Below are 1,667 nucleotides of genomic sequence, written 5' to 3'. Positions count from 1 at the left end.
AACAACGACGACATTCGGTTCCTGTATGAAAGCGAATGCGGCAAGCTCAATCGGAAGAGTTTGGTTTGTTGCGTCGATGCTTCGATTGTTTACGAGAATCAGGGCGAAGATTCTTCGAATGGAGTTGGAACAAGGGTTGATGAAGCACCGGCTTCAGCTGGAGCCAACTCGGAAAAGTGGAATCTGCTCCCTAAGCCAGGGGAGTGTGGAATTCAACCTAGCTATCAACTTTTCGGGGAGAATGTCACCAAGTTGGATGAGCAACCGTGGACGGCACTGGTGCATTATGGAATTATGCGTAAGTTTGATTAAGCTTTGGATTGAGTATTCAAGATTAAATTAACGATTTTGTTTAAAAATTTCAGAGTACGAAACGACTTTCGAGTGCGGTGGTGCCTTGATCAGCTCCCAATACGTCTTAACGGCGGCCCACTGTGTGGCTGATCGAAACAAGTGGAAAAAGTAAGAATTTGGGTTGCTGGTGTCAGCCTGAATTTATGTCTGACTTTCTTAAGCGAAAACATGCAATTAATTAGTTTTATTTTCTAAATCTTTCATTCTCTCAGTTTAACAATTCGACTGGGCGAATGGGACACCGAAGCCACTGTGGATTGCGTTGGGATCGAGGACGACTTCGAATTTTACTGTGCTGATCCGGCGGTGGATGTTCCGGTGGAAAAGGTCATTCTTCACGAGCAGTATGCCCGGCAGCATCGTCCGCAACTGAACGATTTGGCCCTGCTTCGATTGGTTCGGCCGGTCGAAACCACCAGCTGGATACGACCAGTTTGCCTTCCGGACCCGGGTGCCCCCGCGGAAGGTTCCGCAGAGAAAATAAGGGATCCGGTGTACACTCTGGCCGGCTGGGGCAATAATGGATGCGGTAAGTTGACAAAATGATCATTCTTGGATCTGCGTTATATAGGTGTTCGGAAAGATGTCAACTTTTGGGATTGAACTAATGATTGGTTGGACGTAAAACTACGTCTTACGGCAAAACTGAGGGGTACAAGTTGAAATTACCGAAAAATTTACGACTGAATTGTTTTCCACTAGAAGACATTTAGAAAAAATGTGTTTTTCTGAGCTCTGTGCCAACAATCGCTGAAATGAAAACCATCAACCTACAAATTCAAAAATCATAAATGGTTTTCCCCAATACGGACATCTATTTGAAGGCACATGTCAATAATAACTCAAGTGCAGCGATACCAATGTTTCTGATTTTTCAGAATTTGTTTGAATTTTTCAGATACATCTAAATAATCTGTAAGCTTTAGCTCTTCTCTCATTTTTGTACGTGTTGAAATGCATGGAATCCGGATAGATTCAGGGCAATATTTTTTTTTTTTGCAGTGGCCACAAAAAGAAGGTAACCACTTTTTCAAATAAAAATGTTTCTGGTTTATCTTTTTTTTAAACTCCTGAATTTATCAAGAAAAATCGAAAGAGCGAAGAATTAAAAAAGTAAGAAATCTGGAAAAAATAACTTTAAATTCTTCGCTACGTTTCGGCACATGGCGATCGATGGCGTAATTAAGGATATTCTAAAATGTCTCTGCAGCCGCGTTGGGATCAGAAAGATCGAGCTCGACTTCTCATTCGATGAATTCCAGAGCGCGCAAGACAGCTTCGGAATCCATATTCTTGAAATCTTTATTGTAAGA

At 42.1% G+C, this 1,667-nt stretch overlaps 1 protein-coding gene across 1 annotated transcript; it reads left to right on the top strand.

The window, feature by feature from the left end:
• On the top strand, positions 1 to 1,266 carry LOC129753435 (serine protease easter-like; the record flags this gene model as incomplete). Its single annotated transcript, XM_055749259.1, has 4 exons — positions 1 to 298; positions 366 to 462; positions 567 to 883; positions 1,253 to 1,266. Coding segments are annotated over 4 exons (726 nt in total), but the record flags the coding sequence as incomplete, so codon positions are not given.
• Positions 1,267 to 1,667: the final 401 nt, after the last annotated feature.

Source organism: Uranotaenia lowii, chromosome 3 (assembly GCF_029784155.1).
Source record: "Uranotaenia lowii strain MFRU-FL chromosome 3, ASM2978415v1, whole genome shotgun sequence".
NCBI classification, from domain to species: domain Eukaryota; kingdom Metazoa; phylum Arthropoda; class Insecta; order Diptera; family Culicidae; genus Uranotaenia; species Uranotaenia lowii.
Note: the sequence above shows the minus strand (reverse complement) of the source record. Positions and strands in the feature narration are given on the sequence as shown.